Source organism: Phasianus colchicus, chromosome 6 (genome assembly GCF_987193195.1).
Source record: "Phasianus colchicus chromosome 6, bPhaCol1.hap1.1, whole genome shotgun sequence".
Taxonomy (NCBI): domain Eukaryota; kingdom Metazoa; phylum Chordata; class Aves; order Galliformes; family Phasianidae; genus Phasianus; species Phasianus colchicus.
Window position 1 is genome coordinate 45,436,780 of NC_143441.1, and position 23,040 is coordinate 45,459,819.

The 23,040-nt window shown below is 40.9% G+C and overlaps 1 protein-coding gene across 3 annotated transcripts in view; it reads right to left on the minus strand.

The window, feature by feature from the left end:
- Window positions 1-11,190: 11,190 nt before the first annotated feature.
- Window positions 11,191-23,040, minus strand: part of RBM33 (RNA binding motif protein 33) — a 95,436-nt gene continuing 83,586 nt past the window's right edge. For all 3 annotated transcript variants that reach the window (XM_031615949.2, XM_031615950.2, XM_031615948.2), the window contains 2 exons: window positions 18,199-18,287; window positions 11,191-18,014 (listed from right to left, as the gene is read on the minus strand). In XM_031615949.2, coding sequence (XP_031471809.1) covers window positions 17,966-18,014; window positions 18,199-18,287 — 138 coding nt within the window. In that variant the 3' untranslated portion in view covers window positions 11,191-17,965. The remainder of the gene's footprint in view (window positions 18,015-18,198; window positions 18,288-23,040) is intronic.

The following is a 23,040-nucleotide window of genomic DNA, read 5'->3' on the forward strand; positions in this document are numbered from 1 at the left end:
GATCACCCAGTTCCAAACCCCTGCCATGGGTTGATTTCCCCCCACCAACTCAGGCTGCTCAGGGCTCCATCTAACCTGGCCTTGAGCTCCTCCAGGGATGGGGCATCCTCAGCTCTCTGGGCAACTTCAACAAGGCAAGTTGTTTCTTTACGAAAGTAAAAGAACTCAAGTTTGGGTTCCCATCGGATCTGTCATTCACAGCAGTAATACATCGCAGGGAAGTGTTTTTCATGATATTTAGCTGTTTGTTAGTGCTTTTTTTCTCTCACCAAGCAAATAACTGCACTTCAGTCATTGGCTGCAGCCGAGAAAGAAACGCACAGATATTATCCCACCTTACCGTACAGCAGAGCAGGCAACAAAATTAGACTATTATCTTGCAGATTTATACATCACAGCTATTCTTTTCCCATTTATAGGGATCCTGACAGGACAGAAATATTTACTGAGAGTTAAACAATGTCATCTGTTATGATGAATATCAACTCCAGCAGAAGCTGTTTTGTATTAAAAAAGGTAGTCAGGGCCAATTCTCCTCTTGATGAATATAGGCACAGCTTTATAAACTTCTTTAAAGTTTCACCCTGTGCACCAAAATAAAGCTCAGCCCAAATAACTTGTGTAAACAAGCACCATACACGTGCAAGAAGAGTTTGCCTTTAAATAAATATCTCACCAAAAAATAGAAAAAAGCAGAAACCAAGCCCCAAACCTTTTAGAATTCCCTCCTTTAGGTGGAATCAAAGTGACCCCTAGTGATCTGCTGCTAACCATGCAGCCAAACACGGTGTGCAGTGCCACGCTGGCTGATTAAAGCTAAATTACAGCAGTTAGCCACTATTACAATGACCATACAGACTATTCAAGTATAAAATATTTTCTAAAACACCACTGGTTCTTTTCATGCAAGTCTTGCACTGTTAAAAGGAGAGGATTGTTTTTATTAGGCCATTAAATATAGGCAACACGATGAATTTATTAGTAACTTATCATCCATGTGTCTTCTGGCACTGCTAACGTGCTGTTCTTTGGGAATAGGCAGGATAGGAAGTGCACTAGATTTGTGATCTAACTCATTTGTTCCTACGTTTTGGAACAGTCACAGGCTGATGGCAAAATTGTTACCAGTTGTGCAGGAAATCAGGGTGCTCCAGTGGGGTCAGGCTGTGCTCCATGAGCCCAGCATGGGTGGACAATGGGAGACAGATCTTACCTTGGCAAGGTCATGCTGCTTCTCCCAAACGTTCAAGTGTATCAGGTTTTTAAAAATATATTGACCAAATTATGTTTGTTTACCATGAAAATCAGTAGAAAAGAATGTAGAAATGGGTATCTTTGGAGTCGCTCCCCAGCATGAGATCCACCAGGAGTGAGATAGGGAAGTCAACCAGCAGTGAGGCCATGGTGTGCTCCAGCATGGCCAGGGAGGTGTCAGGGCTGGAGTGTGGAGCAGCAATAATGGGTTCTTCTGGTTCAGGAGGTAAGGTTGGGCAGGAAGGAGATGCTGAGCTGGGCTGAGGCTCAGGATACAGATCTTTTATAAAATACATCTTCCATAGCTTGCATGTGTCAATGTAGGCACTAGAAATGGGTAAAAGTCAGGATGTTATTCTTGCTAGGAAAGACTGTTCTAGTTTCATAAGTGTATTAAAATGTACCTCCAGCCCATCTCCACATCCGTACCCATTAGCAACTACACAGCTGTGCATCTGCACTAAAAAGCACAAGAGCATTCCTCCTCCAAGTGCTGCCCTCTGCAATGGCCATGCATGGAGCAAATTGCCACTTGACTCCTTTCCAGAGCCACTCCAGCACTCCCTGTAATTTTCGCAGAGGCTCTGCTGGAGCATCATAATGACATTTACTCCCTTGTTGTGGTCAGTGCTACTTTCATCATCCATTTGCAATAAAGCTCATTATTTTGTGTTGTTTTCTTTTTTGGCCTAGATTTGTCAGCACCTTGCTCTCCTAGCAGCAATTATTGGTTAAGGCATTTCTAGGAGAGGTTCCAGGAGGACTTCTCATGGCAATGAAGTTTCACAAGTGGTGCTGCTGGACCTGCCCTGCCAGCCCTCCAGGGGTGCTGGGGACCCTCCTGCCTTTCAGGGGTGCCCAGATTTTGGATAACTACAGCCTATACCCCCAAATGCTCACATTAAGGTGCTGGGCTGCTACTAAAGGTCAACATACATCTTCACTGCTCAGGAACAGTTCTGCCCCCTCCATCTGGGGACATGAAGAAACTTGAATGAGCAACGTTGTGCATTTGTCTGAGCATCGAAAATTAACCAGAGAACAAGGATTTGTCATCAGACAATGAACTCAGCTCTCAGGGAGTCCCAGCCTGTGCTCTACCCTGGGAATCTCTCATCAGAGCCACTGCTGGGGGACAAGACCTGGACTACCAGCACTGCTGTGTGAGATAAAAAACATTTGGACCTCTGTTTGCTTTTCAGGCTTACAGACTGAAAGAAAACTTTTTTGTTTTTGTCACAAGGAGCAAATCCAATAGAAACAGGCTGGTAAGAAGAAGCCTTGTGCTCATTGCAGTGACCTGGGTCTTTTAGACCTAGATATCTTCATTGGTGTTAATTCAAAACATCCTCTTCCGATTCTTTTTTCTTTTTCCATAAATAGAGGAATTTATTAATCTCCTTATGTGTTTTATTTTTGTTTTGAATAAAATGATATAATTTCAATGAAAGGCAATAACTATACAAATACGTTTCATCTTGACAGAGTCACTTTCTGGTGAAGAACCATTTCCTTATTTATAGAGCCAGAACTGCGATTATCAGACACACTCACACAGCCTCTGAGTCCCAAATCTGAAAGCTGTAAAAATATAATTTATTTTATACATGCATGCTGAGGGTTTACTTCTCCAGCTCAGGAATGAGAATACAGAAGCTGGTTTCGCTTTTGTGGTCGAATAGGTCAGTGCAGATTTACCATTTTAAACATGTGCAGCCATAAATACGCAACAAAACAAATTGTCGCTGTTGCTGTGATCCAAACCTCAAATTAAAAACAAACACAAATTAGAAATCCCCTTTCGAAATCTCATCTGTCTCAAGCAGCTGAAATATCATCTCGATGACAGAACTTCTCAGATAACAGCAGCAGAATGTTTGGGCTTTTTGGAGTGTTTTAACTCAACCTCTTTGTTGTTTGTTTGGAGTATCTTCATACTTTGAGGCGTTTTTATGTTTCTTACTCTGTGAGCCATGTGATTGCATGAGAATTTCAGATTATGCTGTGGTTTTACTTTTTCAAGCTAGCTTCCAGCTTTCAGCATTTGCAGAAACGATGGCGAGAAGGAGAACCTCAAATCTTTAAGAACTGGAGGTACAAATAAAAAAAATCCTTGGGCTTAACATGATCTTGTATTTATTTCCTGGTAAAGTTTGCACAGTTGAAGTTGGCATCAGGAGATGAGCAAGAAGCAGCACAGTGGAACATTCCTACACTGCAATGCTGGGAGCTATGGAGAGCTGAGGAGCAGCTCTGTTCTGCCCATCCATGGGACTGCAGGGGCTGCCCTGCCAGGGGTTTCAGTAGGATGCTGTTGTTGAATATGGCAGAACCAGAAAAATGGCTCATGGCAACCAGAGTATGGGATGCAAATACCTGCGTGCACCATGGAAATGGAATCGCTGAATCACAGAATGGTTTGGGTTGGAAGGGACCTCAAAGATCATTGAGCTCCAGCCCCTTGCCTTGGGCTGATTGCCAATCACCAGCCCAGGGCCCCATGCAACCTGGCCATGAGCATCTCCAGGGTGGGGCACCCACAGCTGGAACCTGACCATGGAAATGCAATCTGGTCTTTAATGCAGCGAAAACAAGAAGCCTTGCTGCTCTCCATTAAGAGGGAACCAATGTGTGAGATGGCACATGCAGCAATGAGGAATTTAAACACATCTATCACATTGGCTGTCTTGGCACGTGACTGCCCAGCAAGGGTAGAAACTCTGATTTCTAACAGGGAGATAGGAGCAGAGGTCTTGGCCTCGATATTGCACAAGAAAATAAAGTAAGTTTTAGATGAGAGAATGATCGAAGATTAAGACTCAAAGAGAAAATGAGATATATAGCACCTGATTGATTGGGTCAGGTTAATGCAGAGCAGTTCTTTGATACTGTAAGAGGTTTCATTTTATTTTTAGTCAGAACAATTGATCTAAGAAGTATTTGCAATGGTGTTATATCAGTATATGCTGTCTAAGCCAGAGAAGATGGAAATAGAAGTGGAAGCTGTAGGCTCAGTGATGGGGGCTCACTGTGAAAATGGGAGGAGGAGACAAATGGATTTCCTCAGGCATTGATCTTCCCCCTGATCCATTTTAATACTCCTGGAAGAAACTGATAAGTTTCCAATGGTGGGTGACAAGGTGAACGTTGCCATTGTCAATAAAGATGACCAAAATGTTGATCAGGAAGAATGGGGTGATCTTGACTGAAATGATAGAAATGGTATGAAAATGAATAGCAAGAAGTGCTGCTTGGGCACTTTACAAGGAAAAACAGTTATTCCTATTACAGGCTGGAGGTAAGAGAGAAGAAATGAGCCTTACACCTATTAACCAGCCAGAAACAATTGCTGTGAACGTGACATGACCTTGCCAAAAGGTATAAAGATGCCAGGATGTATAGGGTGAGGTATTTCCAACAGAGATCAGCGAAAAGCTTGGAAACAGCACTTACATATACAAAGGGAGGAATTTTTAAGTTTTTTGGTGCTCTTGTTCAGGACTAGAGTGAATCCAATGAAAGAGAAGTAGGAAGAGGCACAGGGTGGTGTGAACTCCGAAAGATGTGGGCTTAGAGATGTCCCATCCACACACCAGTAGCACAAAAACAAGCACTCAGCAATTATTACACCCTGCTGGGAACTTCCTCAGGCTTTATAGCTATCTCAATAGCCAATGACTTGTTTATTTAAAGCAGTGTTTATTTCATCCCATATGCCACACCAGCCAGGCTCAGGGTTGATACGCTCAGCCTATGGGTGTAGAAGCAGCAGCATGGGATGCCCATAGCTCAGCGTGGATGCCAAAGCACTGGTAAACCACACAAAGCCCTGGGGGCCTGCAGCCCTCACCATGGGGCCTTGCTGCTTCAGGATCACGGGTTCAAGGCCCAAACCCCCATCTCCACACCTGGATCCCACAGTTCTGGTCGTGGAGAATGGGAAAAACTGGAAGCTGAGCCCCGAAACCCAGCCCCAGCCCGCATTCATTTCAGCTGGATGAGTTTCTTTCTAGTTAAGAATCTGTTTTTCTTTAACCCGCATACAATCACTGAATCAAAAACTTCCCCTTTCAGCTTCACTCTGGGAAAAGAAAATAACAATTAACCTGATTCAGCTGTGAGTTAATTCATTTAATCTCCAGGTGCCCTTAGCCTTGAAATTAATACCCCTAAAACACTGCTAAATAGCGCTCAGCTCTCTTCCTTTAATTATGTGCGTAATGAAGCTAATTTAAACAGCAACCAGCAGCCCGGAGACCCCACTGCGGTGCTGTGCCCCGTCCCGATGCCACCAGAGGACTTTTTTCAGGTTAGCTGCTCACCCAACCAGGGATGCGGGATGCTCGCCGGCCCCTGAGCACCACCTGCCGACACGATGCCTTAAAACAGCCCATGGCCAGGGGAACGTGCAGCTCTGCCCGGAGGGGAGCGGCGCTCTCCGAGGGCTCGTTGCGGTCTGTAGGGAGGGGGGGAGGTCGGTTTTCCCCTTCCCTGTGCTCCCACCAGACGTTGAGGGGATGTTTCATGCAATTGGTGCCCGGCAGACATCAAAGCTCCGCTTGTACCGTGGCTGGAATCATTCAGAAAACTCCTAGAGATGGGCACGGGCTCTTTTTAGGATGGACAGGCCCATGCTAATGATCCTTATAGGTCGCTTCCAGCCTGGGATGTTCTATGATCTTATCATTCTGTGTTATCGTTGCAGAGAGCAGCACAATGGGGCAGACAGTTCCACAGAGGTGAGAGACATCCCAGAGGCAGAATTTCTCTGTGTCTGCAGTCATTGTGCCATTAATGTTGGCCTGGGGATTGGCAAAGGTGTGGCTGAAGGATGTGCATTGGGCTTAATTATGAGGTTGGGTAGAAGAAAATCTCTTGTGCCATCACACTTGGCATGTATTCTTGCAACTAGGGCCAAAGATCACCTCATAATGCCTTGGCAGCAGTCATGAGTGCAGTCTCTCACTCAGGCATGCTCTCCTTTAAGATATTCTCAGCAACATAATGCAGCCTTAAAAACCTGAGGACTTTTGTGAAGACGTGTTCTCATGTTGCTGAGTTTGTTTTTTTTAAATAATTTTTGTTATGGGTAATTTAATTATTTTGGGCTGCATCCAATGCAGTGTGGTCAGCAGGTGGAAGGAATTGATCCTGCCCCTGTGCTGTGAAACCTCACCTGGAGTGCTGCATCCAGATGTGGAGTCCTCAGCACAGAACAGATGTGGACCTTTTGGGGCACATCCAGAGGAGGACCACAAAAATGATCCAAAGGATGGAGAACCTTCCTATGAGCACAGGCTGAGAGAGCTGGTGCTGTGCAGCCTGGAGAAGAGAAAGCTCAGGGAGGACCTGGGAGTGGCTTTTCTGTATTTAAAGGGGGGCTGGAGGAAAGGAGACAGACTCTTCAGCAGGATCTGTGGTGATAGACAAAAGGAAATGGTTGTGAACTTAAAGAAGTGAGACTTAGACTAGCTCTAAGGAAGAAGTTTTTACAGTCAGGGCAGTGAGGCACTGACACAGGGAGGTAGTGGGTAATGGGTGCCCTATCCTTGCAGGCACCTGAGGTCAGGCTGGATGGGGCTCTGAGCACCTGATGGAGCTGTAGGTGTCCTTCACTGCAGGAGGTTGGAGTAGATGGCCTTTGGAGGTCCCTTCCAACTCAAACAATTCTATGACCTTCATTTAGGAGGCCAAACCAACCATCTCCTAACTGAACACCACTTACTGCCAACGGGTGAGGTTGCCATCCTTACATTGCCAGCTCCATGCTTCTGAGAACCCACAAAACCTGAATATAGCATGCTAGGAATTTTAGATGACCTTAGAAGTCTTTTCCTATCTTAATGATTCTATGGTTCTAAATACTGTCCAGGGCTATTGTATGGGAACTGCTGAATCACTGAACCTCTGATTGATCACCTGAGGTGAGCACTGAGTCAGCCATGGGAGCACAGGTGATGGTAATTCAGCTGTGTGAACGAAGGGGTGGAGCCTGGCTGCACCTCTCCTGGACCCATTTAAGGGCTGACTACCAGTGGGGAAGGATCTCTTCTGGAGATCCCTCCTCTGGAGTTTTGCAGTGAGCTCAGGATAAGGGTAAGCATTCTATCTATTCTCTTTTTTGTAATAACCTGCTTAGCCAAGCTCTCTGGTATATTCCATAATTGTAACATCTGTACATTCATTGATTATACAGTTGTAGTACTGAAGTCCTTTCAATATTTGTTAGTTTTGTGGAGTTGGAAGCTTTCATCCATTGGATTTTCTCTGTGTGTGTGTTTCTTGTTATTGTTCATTTGTTTCCTTCTTTGGGGGTAATTATAAGGAGTGAGTTTTGGATAAAACAGATATTCCTCTGCAGGATAAGTCACCCCATTTCATTGAACTGGAGGAGAAGGAAATGTGAGTGTGTGGAAGCTCCCAGCAATTCCTTACCTCTTCCCTTCCCCAGCAAAGAAGGAGCAGCACCTTTCCCAGCACAGCATGGAGATGATTTTGTTGTTCTCCACGCCACCACCTGCACAAAGCAGAAGGGGACTGGATGGCAGCATATGAAACTTGCAGGCCAATGGGCTGCACTTTGCAGCAGGTAACACGCTGTTGATATCACCCTAGTTGACTTTTTTACTGTTTTCTACTTCAGTTTTAGCGTAGAGGTGGGGTTGGAGACCCAAGGGACACGAGATCTCACCTGCACCACTATTTGGGTAGAGGAGGACAGGGATGTTTGCAGCATTTCCCCTGCTGGAACATGCTGAGTCACTGTAGGACATCCCCACCTACATGAGAACATCAGCACAATATGCTTGCAATGGCTCAAAGCACAAAAAGGTGTTGGAAATGCTGCTGCCTTCCCCCTGGACAGCCCCTCCACCAGCAGCACTCAATGTGAGAGCCCATTTCACCTCTTGAAGAGGAGTTAATTATTTCTTGTCAGTTAGGCTCAATCACTGAGCTCTGACCAGCTGGCAGTATATCACCACTTAGCCTCATTTACCACCATGATAGCCTTTTAGCTGCTCCACATTTCACAAGTTCTCTGTCACTGTGCTCATGAATTCTCCTTAAAAAAAAAATCATAAAAATTTATGAGGGAGGGGGAGGGAAAAAAAAAGGCATAAAACAGAGGCAGCTTAAAGAAAAGGTACTAAAATTTCCAGATGAAGATGAAGCTGCATACCCCCAGCTGTGTGAAGTGCAGTGATTGAGGGGCTGGCTGATGAGGGTTGATTGCCTTCCTCCTGCTCCTTGCCCCCATTAAGGGAGAAGTGCATCCTCCCTCTGGGTGCACTGATTAACAGCAGTGCAGGGGAGACCTGGGAACAAGAGCATCTTCTGTGCTTTGATGCTATCCATGGGTTTTTCTGAGCCTTGTGTATGAAAATAAAGGGGACTGTAAGAAAGAAGGGGACAGACTTTTTAGTAGACTCTGTTGTGACAGGACAAGGGGAAATGGTTGCAAACTAAAAGAAGTTATTGTGGCAAGGGTAGAGAGGCACTGGCACAGTGGCAGAGAGGTGGTGGATGCCCTGTCCCTGGAGGCATCCAAGGTCAGGTTGGATGGGACTCTGAGCACCTGATGGAGTTGTAGGTGTCCCTGTTCATTGCAGGGGAGTTGGACCAGATGGCCTTTAAATGTCCCTTCCAGCTCAAACAATTGTATGAAAACAAGCCCATTCCAACAAACCTTCTCAGAACCTGAAGAGACTGTAGGAATTGAAACTGGGAGGCATCACTTAGCAGAGAGGATAACATATGGCAACATTTAGGATGGATTTACAAAGAAATTACTAGTTGGTTTAGAAAACCCAACCCATTGGACCACCCTTTGCTGATGGGCTAAAATCCTTCTCAAAGAAGTACAGTCCTTTTATTAGTAATATCATAAGTGATCATGAAAATGCTCAGCTCTCAGTTCACCCCCAATGCAGGTCACGCTGCCACAGAATGGTTTTTCCAGGCTAGTACCTTTACCCTTTCTTACCAGCTGAAGGCAGGCCTTGCTGCTTGTGGGCACGGTGGTAATGGGCTGACAGTTGGATTAGATGATCTTGGGGCTCTTTTCCAACTTTAATGATTCTATGACTTCCCAGTGACCTTTGTGAAACAGTGAATGTGAATGGGAGAGTTGACACTTGAAACCAAGCAGCCATGGTGCCATGTGATCAGTCACTTCTCACTGAGCTGATGCTGCCCAGAGAGGCTGCAGATGCTCTGTCCCTGGAGCTGTTCAAGCCCAAGGTTGGATGGGACCCAGGGCAACCTGGTTTAGTACCAGATCTGGAGGTTGGTGGCCCTGCCTACAGCAGGGGGTTGGAAATTGATGATCCTTGGGGTTCCTTCCAAGCCATTCTAAGAACCTGTATGAGGATGTTTTCTGTATCTAAAGCCCCGGTATTTCAAAGGCAGAACATGGAGAGCAAAAAGACTGAAAATCTCTGATTGCTGAACTATTAAAAAAAAATAAAAACCAACCAAAAAAACAACAAACATTCACTGGGGGATTCTACTTAGGGCACAAAGGAGGGAGTTTATTTGGTTGCTTTGTATTTTGAAGCCCAGCACTAATTCTTCATGTTATATGTACACAAAGGAGTATTTCAGTTCTGGAATTGCTTGACCCACTGATTCTAAAAAGGGTTTTTTTCCTTCTTGCTGGTTCACCAGATCTGTTGATCAGCTATCTGCAATTAACTCATTGCTCTCTACTTCTTTCTCAGAGACTCCCAACTTACAGCAGAAACCTGTACTTGTTCATACTGGAGTGGATGCTCTTGCACTCCACAAGATTTAATTGACTCATCTTTACTCTAATTCTCTAGCTCATCCAATTTCTGTATGGTGTTCCAATCTTCCTCCTCACTCGAGCCCTCCCTCATGCATCTCCCATGCTTGGTGAGCACGCTGCAACTCCTCGAGCCTGAATCATTACCAATTAATTAAGGTCAATCAAGACCAATTTTTGCAGCACTTCACGTAGCATCTCAACATTTGATTTTTAGAGGCTTGTTCGTTCCTCCCTTGGTCACTCCCTTTCCATTCCTCCAATAAGTAGTTTTCAACCCCATTGATTTCTTCTATCACTTTGCATTTATCAGCCTCAAGCTGAGCATAGAGTTTTCAAGCCTTGGCATGCACTACTGTACATGTACTGCATACAGCTTCTGAAAGAATTACAAGTTCACTGGTGGGAGATTTTAACTTTAAAAGTCACGCAGACTGGATGCCTGATCCCATCTGTGTTCTTAAGTAGAAATTAAGTAGAAAGATTGTTTTTGGCCTGTGCTGTACAGCTGTTAATCCCTCCTCTTTATTACAAGTGGACTGTTGTGCCCAGTGGTGCACAATATAATTGATGGTGACCGTATTGAGCTTCTTGGGAGCTCCTTTATGTCATAAAAATAAACAGTATCTGAAAGCAGAAGGCTTTTATTGGACGTGTCAGCATGGCTAAAAGCAGCAGAGGAGCTTTTACATGCTCGAGCATTTCTTCTATGTTCATGCTTTGAGAGACCCTTATTAGCCTCAAGATCCTTTCAATGATTCACACAACCACAAGTGCAGGGGCAGCACCTGTTTCTTCATCTGGGACACTTCTGCACAGCTCTGGAAGAACTCTATACTACAGCACTGGTGTAGAAGTGGCGGCATGGGGATGCTAACGCAGTAAAGCAATATGGTACATATAGCTTTTTCTTTTGAGGTTCAGGTAGCTGAACTAGGAGGAGGTTTTTCACACAGAGGGTGGTGATGCACTGGAACAGGTTGCCCAAGGAGGTTGTGGATGCCCCATCCCTGCAGGCATTCAAGGCCAGGCTGGATGTGGCTCTGGGCAGCCTGGTCTGGTGATTGGCAACCCTGCACATAGCAGGATGATCACTGTGGTCCTTTTCAACCCAGGTCATTCTATGACATCAAAAGACAACAAAGCAAACATAAAGAAGATAAAGTTTTATTCACATATTTTTAGGTACAATAAATATATTTGCACGTTGACACGTTAAACATGAAATTACAGGCAATAAGAACTTGCACGAGATCATTTTTGTGTTGCCACTTTTACATTCACTTAAATAAGTACGACAAAGATCTCTTATGCGAGTGGAGGGTTTGCTATAGTTCAGTTTTACATTCAAGAAATAAAGTGTGCAGATGATACTGTAGAAAACATGAGGCGGATGAACCCCAGGTGGAGTCAGAATGATACAGTCGGCTGATGGATTTATATTCTGAACTGCTAATCAATAAACTGCCATCCAGATTAGAGCGACACGCTCTGATTCTCAATACACCTAAATGTACACAGCATTTCAGACTTTACAGGTTAGGAAGGATCACATTCAGTAATAGTAATAGGAGGTAGAATTGTGTCGGCAGTGCTTGTATTACTAAGAGACAATAAAAAAGTGCTATTACTATCACTGAATTCAAGAACAGAACTCCTGAAAAAGCAAAAAGGATGAAAGAGTTGTTAATCCTGTTTCTCCTGGCTTGCATAAGTGCTAGAGCATGTATAAAAACTCTGCAATTCTCCAACGTCAGTAAAACTGCAAAGCAAAATTGTTATTTGTCCAGAGCTTTGGGATGGGCAGCTTCTCCTAAGGTCTGACACCTGCAAATGAGGCCTCAACTTTAGGTACTGTAAGCAAGTCTGCGAAGAAAAATACAGGCTGCTTATGCTTCCCTGTGGGAGATTTAGGCTTCAGGTATCAAAAGAGCCACTGGTGAGAAGAAAACAGAATACTGCAAATGACTGAGTGCTTTGCAATTGGATAGCAGAAAGTCTGGAGGGAGAGGAATGAATGTGGAGTCAAAAGAGCAAGAACATAACAAGGATACAAATACCTTCATGGGAATAGAAAAATGGGGGCAAATGAGATGGAAATGAGGTACGGCACAGGGCAGAGGAAAAGAGCACCTGAAGAGAAAAGAAATTTGACTTATTCTAAGGGCACCTTGTATCAATAAAAAATATATTAGGCAGCAGAGAAGATCAGCTGTAAATAAATTAGCATTAGCATCTCATCTTTGGTGTATCTGTAAGTGAAAATGTGCATTAATTAGAAAATTAAGCAGTTGAAAAGTGTCAGTGCCTGGAAAAGAAATCCTGCAAAAAAACCCAAAAACAAACCCTTTTTATTATTATATGCATGGAAATAAAACTCTAAGGTTCCAAAGTCAGCCTGGCAGACGCTAGGAAAAAATACAGGGCATGTTAAAAACCATTAGATGTATGAATGTAACATTAATACAGCAACGTTCTGTTCAAATTGTGATCTTCCAAGTAACTACACGCAGCATTTGCAATACAGCTCCTTTTAACTGTGCACAGGTTCCTTTACACAAATAGTCTTAGTCTGTAACACTGATTTAAATTATTCAGGGGGTTAAAAAAAATGGCTTAACCTGAGAGCTGTTACATAAGAAAAGGAATGTAAACCTGTTGAAAACCTGTGTACATACAAGGCCCATTTCCAGTTAGTCAGGAAAATGTGTGTCTGACCAAGAAGTGAGAAAGCCACACAGGCACCTAAAAGACCCAGTGAGATTAGGTTTCCCCTTGAGGTTTTGTTTAGTGCAATAGGGACCATACATTCCACCAAAGCAAGCACAGAAATAGAAAAAGGAGACTATGTTGTAGTTAAAAACCAGAAACTAAACCACAAAAATAAAAACCAACCCTAAAAAAGCAGCATTACAAAGAACAAAATGATCCTTCCCAACCGTATGATACCAGAAGATGGTATACGTAAGGATCCAATATGAATCAGGTTTTGTACACAAGGCCCTTTGCTCATGTAGGTAATAAATCATCTTCATGTTAAAAAAAAAAAAAAGCGGGTTACAAAAAAAACCCTTACATAAAATCCTTAGGATTTCATACTAATTAAAGACTTCCAGTACTATGGTTATGAATTAATTAGTATTTGAGGTAGCACTGAAACAAAAGCCCCGTTTACCCTAAATGACCCATTACCCTTTTTAACACAGCTAACTTCCTGCAATCCATTCAGTATTTGTTTCCTTCACATTTATTTCTCATCCAACATGCTGCTAAAAATCAAAAAGCACAAAAAATGATTTCAAAAAGGTTTGTTCTGCAATGAACAAAAACGTCTCTTGGACAGTGAGCACGCAAAGCCAGATTTCTACTTTTGAGCATCACAACCCAGGGAACAACCACGATAGCAGGGGAAAGACAGAACGACACGTTACTACAACAGAAAACAAATGTAGGAAATCCCTCCAGTAAGTCAAACAGGCAAAATCAATACATGAAACCCACCCTTCCCTCCACCCTGTCACCCCAAGTATAAGGGCATCACACCCACACACACATACATACACACGGTTACTTCATGTAACTACAGAAGTGCATACAGTAACTGCCCTATGTAAAGCTAACCAGGTGATATCCTACATTTCAAAATTCTCTGCACCAAGTGAAAAGATTTTTCTCATGCCAGATAGGTAGATTATGTTAAGAAAAAAAACCTATGAAGGACCTCAAGGCACGCATGTTCTCACCTAGTTTTGTTAAAATAAAAAACAAATCTAAGTCCTTACAGTGGAAGTCTAACACTGAAGAACTAAAAGAACTAAAATGCTCCCCCTAATTGGCATTTTACCAGTTAGATGGCCTTTTTTTTTTTTTTTTCCCAAAAGTTTGGGAATATAAAGTGAATTTTCTGGATTAAATTGGGGAATAAGTTCTGTATCTGAAGATACTCTGCACACGGGGTGCCAGTATTTACTCTTCTTACATGAAGTCATACTGGAGCTATCTGGGGGGCTGAGAACCATTACCCTGTCAACATTTACTCTCCATCACTACTAGGAGAAAAACCATCAGCGTGGCAGTTTCTGTTAGCTGTGAATGTGCTATGGACCTGTCCTCCTCCCACCTAGCAGCAATTACATCAAGCTCTTCAAACACTCCAGTTTGTTTCACCATACAGTATGTGCCACAACCAGCTGCTAACATTGTGATGAAAACAAGTGTTACACGACCAAATTGAATTATGTGTAAAACAAGAACAACCCAAACTTTGAGAACAGAATTACAAGGCAGACCTGTCTGTACTGGTACAGCAAAACCAAATGAACCTAGAAGCCCAGGCCTCAGTCTGACAGTGTATTCTATTTCCCCTTAAAAGATAGAGCTGTTTTTTAAACCTTTTTTTTTTTTTTAATGTATAACATTCTACTAAAATACCACATCATACGGCCAATCCAGTCTTTTAGTCAAAGCAGAATATGATTAGTCATGAAGTGAGTTATTCTCCAGTGCTACAGTGTGACAGATGAAAACAAAGCAATAAAAAAAAAAAGTTGGCTCCATATAAGACCTACTGGAGTCGCCTATTAAAATCAATATAAAACTACTCTAATAAAAATGGTGGACAAATAATACACAGATCAGGGTATATGTATTGACTTACTAGCATCTTTATAAAAATTTGAAGATATACACAAAAACACATCAACATTTATGGAACCGTATCCATTAAACTTAGATAAGACAACACAAAAAACTAACATAGCTAAGATGTGGTTGACTGTAAGCACTTTGAGTAACATTTTAATTCCAAAAGTTCAATATTTACATACTACATTAAACGCTTTGTTTGCATTTTGCATTGGATTTTGAATGCATGATCAAGAAAGAACAAGATAATGGTTGCAACAGATCTTCCAAGAAAGTTCACTTAAGATGTTCAGATTTAACTATGTGCTGAAAGAGAACATGGAAATAACACGTCCATCTAGCTTTACCTCTACTTCCTCGGTGGTTTTTTGGGAGGAGACACAACAAAAAGAACTAGAAGAGATGCATCGTTCAAACTGCTCATTTGCCAACAGATCAGTTTTAAGAAAGGATTTGAGAACTAACAAAACACAAACATTTTAACAAGAGATTCGCCTAATTGCTACTTTTGCTACTGAGTTTAAGATACTGGAAAGATATGGTGACAATACAGGGTGAGCGTGTGTATGTATGTGTATAATAAAATACATATAGACATACATACATAATGTTTACATATACTTCTGATACTCAGCCACTGCAATAAGCAGCTAAAATCACCAGCAATCTGCCCATACTGTCTATGCACAAGCCATAACCTACTGCAACCACCTTTAAAGAGAACCCACCTAGTCATTAAACAGGCACTGTTTACATCGCCTCCTACATTTAAATGGATCTGAGGCAATTCAAGTCTTTGTTCCAAAGCCACCCATTTATGTCAGTGTTTAAAAACATTTAAAAAAAAAAAAAAAAAAAAAAAACCTCAGCTGAATAAAAGTTCATAAAATTTGTTTAGGGTGGCTGAACCTCAGCCTCTCTGGGATCGATTCAAAACCCAAAGCAGGAGCATTTCTACAAACATCTTTGACTTTTGAATCAAACCCATACCCCTTCAGCTCCGAGAAACCCTCTAAGCCCAACAACATTTGCTTATGACAGAACAGCTGATCAACTGCAGATGTTCCTACTGCTGAACTCAGCTGCTGGCCTGTCTGCCATTTGCACCTAACACAGATTTCCAGACACACACTATTAATGCTCCATTCCTAGATGTCTTTCCGTTCTCCTCAGTACAGAGAAGTTGCTGTCTTAACAGTGGGGTGAATAACTGTTTAATGACTCGTTTTAAATATAAACATTTATTTAGAAAAAATCAAAATAAAAATTACATAACCTGAGGAAGTAGCACAGAGGTTCCAGTGCTCATGGGAGTGAGGAACTAAAGAGCACTTAGCAGGGCTGGTCACTGCAATCACCTGGCACTGGTCTTCAGTTGGCTTCCACCGGGTGCTTCCTACCTGTGTCTCGTTCTCTGTCCTGGGCTTAGGTCTAACTGAAGCACTTAACAGCACTGTATGCAGAATAACTGTGCCAAACATTAAGTGTTATGCATAAGAGGGGAACTGCACAAACAGGTACAAAATTCACTTCTCTATGAATATTTTTATGATGTTTTTGTGCCTCGTCACTACATTGTAACTGGGCTAACAGTATTCTTTACATTTCTTCACCAGTGCAATTAAAAGCACCACATTACTCTATTATTTAGTGAACAAAAAGCAGTTCTTACCTAGAGGACTAGGTGGTATTTATTACTCAATCATTAATCTAAGCAACTTCTACTTAATTCAAAGTTTGGACCAAAACTATAAGAAAGCCAATTAGGTCTTAGTGACTTTGGTTACCATTTGATCTTAAAAAATATATATCTATGCTACTATAAATTTGCTTAGTTCATCCTTCTCCTGTTTTGGACCCCACTTATAGTTGTTTCATTACATACCAATGGTGCTCTTCTGTGGTCGTTCAGATGACAAAAAAAAAAAAAAGCCAACAGAACTTTGTAGACTTAAGTCGCCCCATTCAATAGTAGGTGGAATGCTCCAAAGTATTCCTAACATAAAGGATGAAGCAAAAGCTCACAGTCTAAAAACTATGGAAATGTTCATTAAAAACTGCAATCCAATATAAAGATGACATTTTAAGAAGTTTATTCAGAAATAACTGAAAAAAACTGTTCCTTTGGCAATACCATCTAAATGGTTCTAACCAAAAGGAAACATGGATTTTACTTTGAATAAAATATAAGCTCCTTAACGTTTGCACATACTGTTGTGAACTGCCACGTTCACCAGCAGCTTCACAATGTCCTTATAGTCTCGTATGCACTGGGAACAACACATCAAACCAAATTCTTTCATTTAACGGGTTTCTTCTGGTTCAGCATTAGTCACAAAGTAAATCTCAAGAGGAAAAAAAAGAACTAATCCAAATAAAGCATAAGGCAATTATGAAACACTAGCCGAAAAGAACTATTAGGAATACACCACTCTTCCTGTATAACTTTTTGGTTTTTTTTTTTAAGTGAGCCACTAAATATTTCTTTTTTCCTTGTAGCTGGCAACATCATTAAAAACAGTTTAGTTACAACTTGGAGTTAACTACCCCAGGATGCTACTGAATGGCAAAGATCCTTGTTTTTAAAAACCAAGGGAAAATACAGCAATGTTATTCCTACACAGTGTTTTATGGAATAAGTGGAGTTGGAAGGAGAAGATGGGAAGCCTGTATTGGAATAGAAAATGCAGAGACAGACTTAACATATTTACAAAGATAGAAACTACAGTTTTTCCAGTGTCACCTCCAAAGTTTCTCAGCATACTTCTATTCAATGAAGTAGACCACGTTTAAACCTATGCAAGAATATCTTCTATGCTCTTGTATATACAATGTAATTAATGTGTTTTGTTTAGAAAAGTGAGTTCTCATTCAAGTACCTCACACTGAAGATAAGAGCAACCATTATCAAATATTCTTTGCTATGAAGAAAGTTTGTACATCTTTCGGTGTAAACGTTCTCTCTCAAAGTCACTGTGGTCACAAAGTAGTATCTTGAAGAACAGTGTCTACCTGCACTGTAGCTTTTTGAGAAAAACAAAACAAAACAAAACTGTAGCTCCATGTGGTTACAACAGAATCTGAAGAAACTGAACAGAAATTCCACCTTTGTAGATCCTCTCAAGTTCAGCTCTTCTCGAGGACACCTTGCTGCTCTCTGTAGTTCAACATGGCAATTGAAAGACTAAGCTGAAAGGTTTCAGAACCTGATAGTTTTGTCACTGTGTCCCGTGTCGCTCCACAGTATGTTTCTGGTAGTGTAAGCAATTCTCTCAGCAGACATCACTCAACTATCAGTGCCACGTTTATGTGGGACAGATCTATCATGTGCCTGTTAAAAGAAATTTAGATCTGGTAATCAAGCTTATTCTAGGTATAGAGATCAGACAAGAAGGTTCTAAGGTCAGTAATAAGCAGATGCTTGAATGGATTAAGAGAAACACTGATCAGATGCAACAAATTTCATCTTTTGAAGGAAGTGAGCAAACCAAAGCCAGCAGTGCTTAATTATTTACCTGTGGAATTTCTGTTGAAATGCTAAAGCATGTGCTGGCTCCTTAAATTTCGCTATGGCTTTCCGTTGTTGAGGAAGCATCTGTAAACTCTGTAAGGAAAAAAAATCAAAATCTATTTTTAATAAGCACTAAAAATTTCACTTAAAAAAACATCTTGCATGGAACTCACTGAAATCGTCATCTTTCTTTTCTTAGAAGCACTTATTGGTGTTCATGAAATGGAAACAGACTTCTGAGATTCAGTCAGGACCCAGGTGAATCTATCTGAGCTCATGAATTAAGCCATTGTGCCAAATGGAAAATTCAATCACTTGTTTAGCAAAGACCACAACTCTTCGATCTGATCCACACAGATGAACCAAACCCCACAGCCAAACTTTCATCAACTGAATGAGAAGCATTAAACTGAGCAGAGCTTAACTTCACACATAAGCACCTGGATTCATTCACTTGACCTGCTTTATTGGATCGAAACAGGGCAGAAACAGGAAAAAAAAATGGTAGGAAAAAGTCATAGGCTTTCATTCTGGACCGTATATTCTCACACTATTTCAGTACAAATAGGTAGAACTTTTGACAGACACTAATTTAATGAGATGGCTTAGGGCACCAATTTCAATTCCTCCCAGTAGTGAGGAACTATGCCACACACAACAACCTGAAAAAGTTCCTGAGATGCATGCCTCCCATACTGTGAAAGCAGCATTTTTCAACGTGAAACACATGTAGTATCGAGGCCTCCAAAACTATAGCAAGCCTCAGTCTGGGAGCAGAACTCATGTTCACGCTTCCTACCACAGTAGGAAATGCAAAGGTGTCTCCAGAGTCCTGTGGTCTTTGTAATAATACAAACACAGAATCTCCTGAGTCTCTATGGAAGATAACCATACAAAAGTAACAAATACCTTAATTCCTTTAGATAAAGGGGTATTCCTTGGGAAACCATAATCAACCCCACTCTGATACATTCATCAAGAGTGCCACACTTTGAGATGTCTTTGTGAAATAATTTTTAATCCAACCAATGCGTTTCCTGTTCGTTCAATCTAATGCAGCTTTTTAAGGCCAGATGTCAAATGCCATCATGAAATGTGCTACTAAGATTGCCTACTTACAATCTTTTTGAACAGGTAAGACTCGAGTTGATAGCATGCTTATTTAGCAAAAGCTGTGGCATCCAATGGCCATATTTCTTTATTTTTAGGTCAGGCAATGCAGCTTTAGGCTCTTTCTGCAACTTAATCTATCCGTAGATTTTGAAGTCATTAATTTTGGCTGTAGCTACCTTGCATCACCTTGTAATTAAAAGGAAACTCCCCCACAAAATCACAGAAGTTTAATACTTCCATTGTTTCTACAATTTCAAAGTGAAAGCAGAGGAAAAGTCAAGGAAATTCTCTGCTTCAAATTTGAAATGATTGAGAACAGAGTGAGAAAGAAAACCAGAAAGAAACCAGGCCTCATAGTCTAAACACTCAATCAAGTAAAAAGGCAATGTTCTTTATTTGCCAGACTTGCTGATAGCAAAAACAAAGTCATCATATTTTTTTCTCAGATATATGATTCAGCAAATCTGTAAGGTTCAGGTGGTTAATTTGCATTGCATACCTTTCAGAAAGTTTGCTACAAGAGAAAAGGTTCAGCTAAGTCACTGCAGTTTGTTGGTTGAAGCTAGTGGGAATAGAATTTATCTTTAAAAAATACTAAACAGACCTGATTTTTAATCAGGAAGCTCATTACGAGGCTAAATACATTTTACCAACATGAATACTGCCAAGCTCAACAAAGCATCTAAAAAGGAACTTGGAAAACTCAGTTCTCCTATGAGTTATTTGCTGGAGTGGATGAAGGAAGTATTCAAGTTTGTATTTTCCTCTTTACAGATGTCTCTTATAATCTACAGAGCTGTAGTTAACATACATTCTCTTCATATCACTTATCAGGCTAGACTGAATGCTAAGTTTTAAAAAATGTTTTCAGATGATTTTTCAATGGAAGCAGCAACCATTTCTTTATAAATTCCCCCTTCATTCAGTTCCCCTGACAGTATTTTATATTTCAAAGCCCCAGTGTAAAGTCTAACAATCATAATTTTCCCACATTCACCTGGTTAATGCATCCAGATGTGAACCACCTAAGTGGCACAGATGGGTGTGCCACCTCCGATTGGAAGAGCTGTCCAAAACAATCTACTTCAAGCAACTTTCATAAATATACTCAGCCTTCAAGAAACTCAAATTATAGTAGAGAAAATGGTGCAGAATAACTTTGTGTTTGTCTTATTAAGGTATTAAAAAAAGGTTTCATCTTGTTTTAACAAGGAAGAAATTAGACAATTATTAAGCTAATTTATTTGGACTATATGAACACTGTAGCTTGCAATACCAGCACAATACCTTTGCTGACAACAATGTTTAATATCTCAACATGGGATATGATCAACATTGTGTTTTCAAACAAATTATTACCTATCATACCTTGCATTCATACCTGCTAACAGAATTCTCTTGAGAAGGTCTGCTGTCATTTTGAGACAATATAGACTTCCTTACATTGCAACTTAAACCCTGAACTTTACGTTTACATGGTTAAAGGAACAACAGTGCTGATTGTCAGGCACAGAACAAGTCAGGACAATTTTGCTGGAGTGTGTAGGTCCTGACCTGCTGCTATCCTGAGCCTGAACAGATGGGCTATCAGCTGGGAATACAAACAAGTGTTCCACTTCAGTGGCAACCTGAAATAAAATAGCTGCATATTCATCTTACTGGATGATTTCTGTCTCCTTGAATTCTGGATGATACGTAGCTTAGATCTTGCACTTAAGCGATGCTAACAGCAACATTCTGGTGCAACTGATATAGTGTGTTACCTGCAGAATTTTATACCTCAAAGGTGGCTTTTTTTTCAAGGCATTACCTTTATAGACTTAGTCCACAAGATTTTTCAAGATGCTAGGAAAATACATTCAGAATTAACTAATTTTGTATATCTTAACCAAACTACCTTATTAGTTTAAAAGCCATTTTAAACTAATTGTCACCCTTCTGAAATAATTTGGCAGCCATTACTCTTAGTAATCAAGTCAGTATTCCCAGCATTCATATTTTCAGGATAGCCTGAGTGCTCACACATTCATTACAAGGTCATCTTGAAATAACCTCCTAGAAAGCTGTTCACCACACAGACCACCCACTGTATTGTAGCCAGATTACTTGTAAAGAATGCTCTAGCAGGTTTCCAAAATTACTAGTACTACTGTGTAAGATATTTCATTAATTAACTTGTATAAGTATTTATTATTTGTAAATACATTAAGTATAATCTTAGCCATTGCAGAGCAAGTATGAAAACAGATGCTCGTCTGTAATGTTTTCTGTATGATTGTTGCTTCCCACAATGTACCTAATTTATATTTCCAGCAGAATACTGCATATCATGGGAGATTTAAATGTTCATGATTTCTTTTCGTACTGCTCATCTAATTCTGGAGAAGATTTTACAACAACTTGAAGATAATTATGTATGATTCTATAGATAACTAAATCAACTAATCTAATATTTGTACATTTTTAACTATAGATCTTGTTTGCTTTTGAAGCTAAATGACCTTTAGTTTGAAATTACTCCATGTTCAGAGTTTTTCTATTTAATAGCTAATTTCATGAACAGAAACAACATGATTTTAAAGGAAGCAGATAAATCAAATTTTGGGGCTATCAGCCTCAATGGCTGCTCAACCATCTGCCTAAAGCATTAAACTGTGGACGTTTCTCCTACAAATTTCCATGGAAGCAGCCTTGAAGTGAAAGAGCTACAATGGCAGCAGGCTGGAGAAACCACTGTCAATGTAAGGTCAGAAAAACACAGATCAGAATAAAAAATAATTCTCCAGAAGCTGACAGCAAGTGGGAACCACAAAAACTTTTCATCCCAAAGAAAATACTTCTACTTGACAATATTTAATATAGGCAACATTTGCAAAATTCTACTTTGATCAGACAAGGTTTTATATATCATTTGAACCAATGACACCAACTGCTCCTACTGCAAGTCCCTGCAAAACTATCATTCATTTGGAATAAGTGCTAGCTGTCCAGCAGCATCACATTCCCAAAAATGTCTCAAGTAGGCTGCAGTGGGCTAAGGATCTAGGACCATTGAACAGGTCTACATATGCTCCTACTGACATATCTTCAAATACCTAGCACTAAAATAAACCTCTCCCTTATGTTCTCCCTTATAATGTTTAAAGCATGAGTCTGTATTTCCCAGTGTACATATCATGCTTCCCTTGGTCTGAATTCAGTATTATTTCATTAACTACTGATTTTGCTGTGTGCCAAAGGTGAGTCAGGGAAGGCTGGGGAAGGGCCAGCCACACACTACTGCCTTTGGAGATGCACTGCTTCTACCAAGAGTTACTTCACTTCCCATATAATGCAGGGACACTAAAATTTCCTCGACAGGAGATTTCAGTGTTGTCACATTGCACTCCACAACAACCTCTTTCTACGAGCAGTTCCTAAAATGAAGTATCACAATCCTTCCAAGCATCACAGCTCTGAAAAAAAAACAACTTAATTCACATTTTCTCTTTAAGTTGACTCAGTCAGACATCAGAGAATGAAAACCCCTGCCCGGATCCACTCAGGTGTAAAGGATTGACAATGCAATAACTACTAGGGGATTTCAAATGACTTGTTAGTTTACAGATTAGGGCATCCAGATCTACTATATGGTTCTTACTGGAGACCAGCCTGAGATCAAGGTGAGATCAGAGGCATTCTATGCATTTTCTCATTTGACTCTGGTGTAGTAAAAGAGAAATTACATCCTGAC